Source organism: Egretta garzetta, unplaced genomic scaffold (genome assembly GCF_000687185.1).
Source record: "Egretta garzetta isolate BGI_Z169 unplaced genomic scaffold, ASM68718v1 scaffold1187, whole genome shotgun sequence".
NCBI lineage: Eukaryota > Metazoa > Chordata > Aves > Pelecaniformes > Ardeidae > Egretta > Egretta garzetta.
The window spans coordinates 20619-21362 of NW_009260145.1; the positions used below are offsets into that span (position 1 = coordinate 20619).

A 744-nucleotide genomic window follows, 5' to 3' on the forward strand; every position below is an offset into this window, starting at 1 on the left:
GCAGGGGGGCACCCATGGGTGCTCATGGGGGTGACGGAGTTCCTGGTGGGTCCTGAGGAGCACGTGGAGATCTCCATGGAGACCTTTAGGAGGTCGAGGACAACCGCGATGACACCTGTAGGCACCTAAGAAGGTCCGTGGCTGCCTGGAGGTGTCCCCCCCGGGAGCACCCATGGGTGCTCCCATGGGTGCTCAGGTTCCTGGTGGATCTTGAGGAGCTCTTGGAAGTTCTCCATGGTGTCCTTTAGAAGGTCTGGGATGCCCATGGTGCTACTTGTGGACATGTGTGAAGGTCTCTGGGTGCCCAGGGTGGCCTTATGGGTTCCCAGGGTGTCCCCCAGGCAGCTGGGTAGCGCCCAGGGTGTCCCCCAGGCAGCTGGGTAGCACCCATGGGTGCTCCCATGGGTGCCCAGGTTCCCGGTGGATCTTGAGGAGCTCTTGGTAGTTCTCCATGGTGTCCTTTACAAGGTCCAGGATGCCCATGGTGCTACTTCTGGACATGTGTGAAGGTCTCTGGGTGCCTTACGGGTGCCCAGGGTGTCCACCCAGGCAGCTGGGTAGCACCCATGGGTGCCCAGGTTCCTGGGGAATCTTGAGGAGCGCGTGGAAGTTCTCCATGGTGACCTTTAGAAGGTCCAGGATGCTCATGGTGCTACTTGTAGATGCGTTTGAAGGTCCATGGCTTCCTCGAGGTGTCCCCCCAGCCACCCGAGGAGCACCCATGGGTGCCGCTAACCCCCTCTC

At 60.9% G+C, this 744-nt stretch overlaps 1 protein-coding gene across 1 annotated transcript in view; it reads left to right on the forward strand.

Annotated features, from left to right (window-relative positions):
- Nucleotides 1-129, forward strand: part of LOC118452570 (DNA-directed RNA polymerase II subunit RPB1-like) — a 2452-nt gene extending 2323 nt beyond the window's left edge. The window contains exon 3 of the mRNA XM_035897119.1: nucleotides 5-129. Within this exon, the coding sequence (XP_035753012.1) occupies nucleotides 5-129 (125 nt within the window). The remainder of the gene's footprint in view (nucleotides 1-4) is intronic.
- The last annotated feature ends 615 nt before the right edge of the window (nucleotides 130-744 follow it).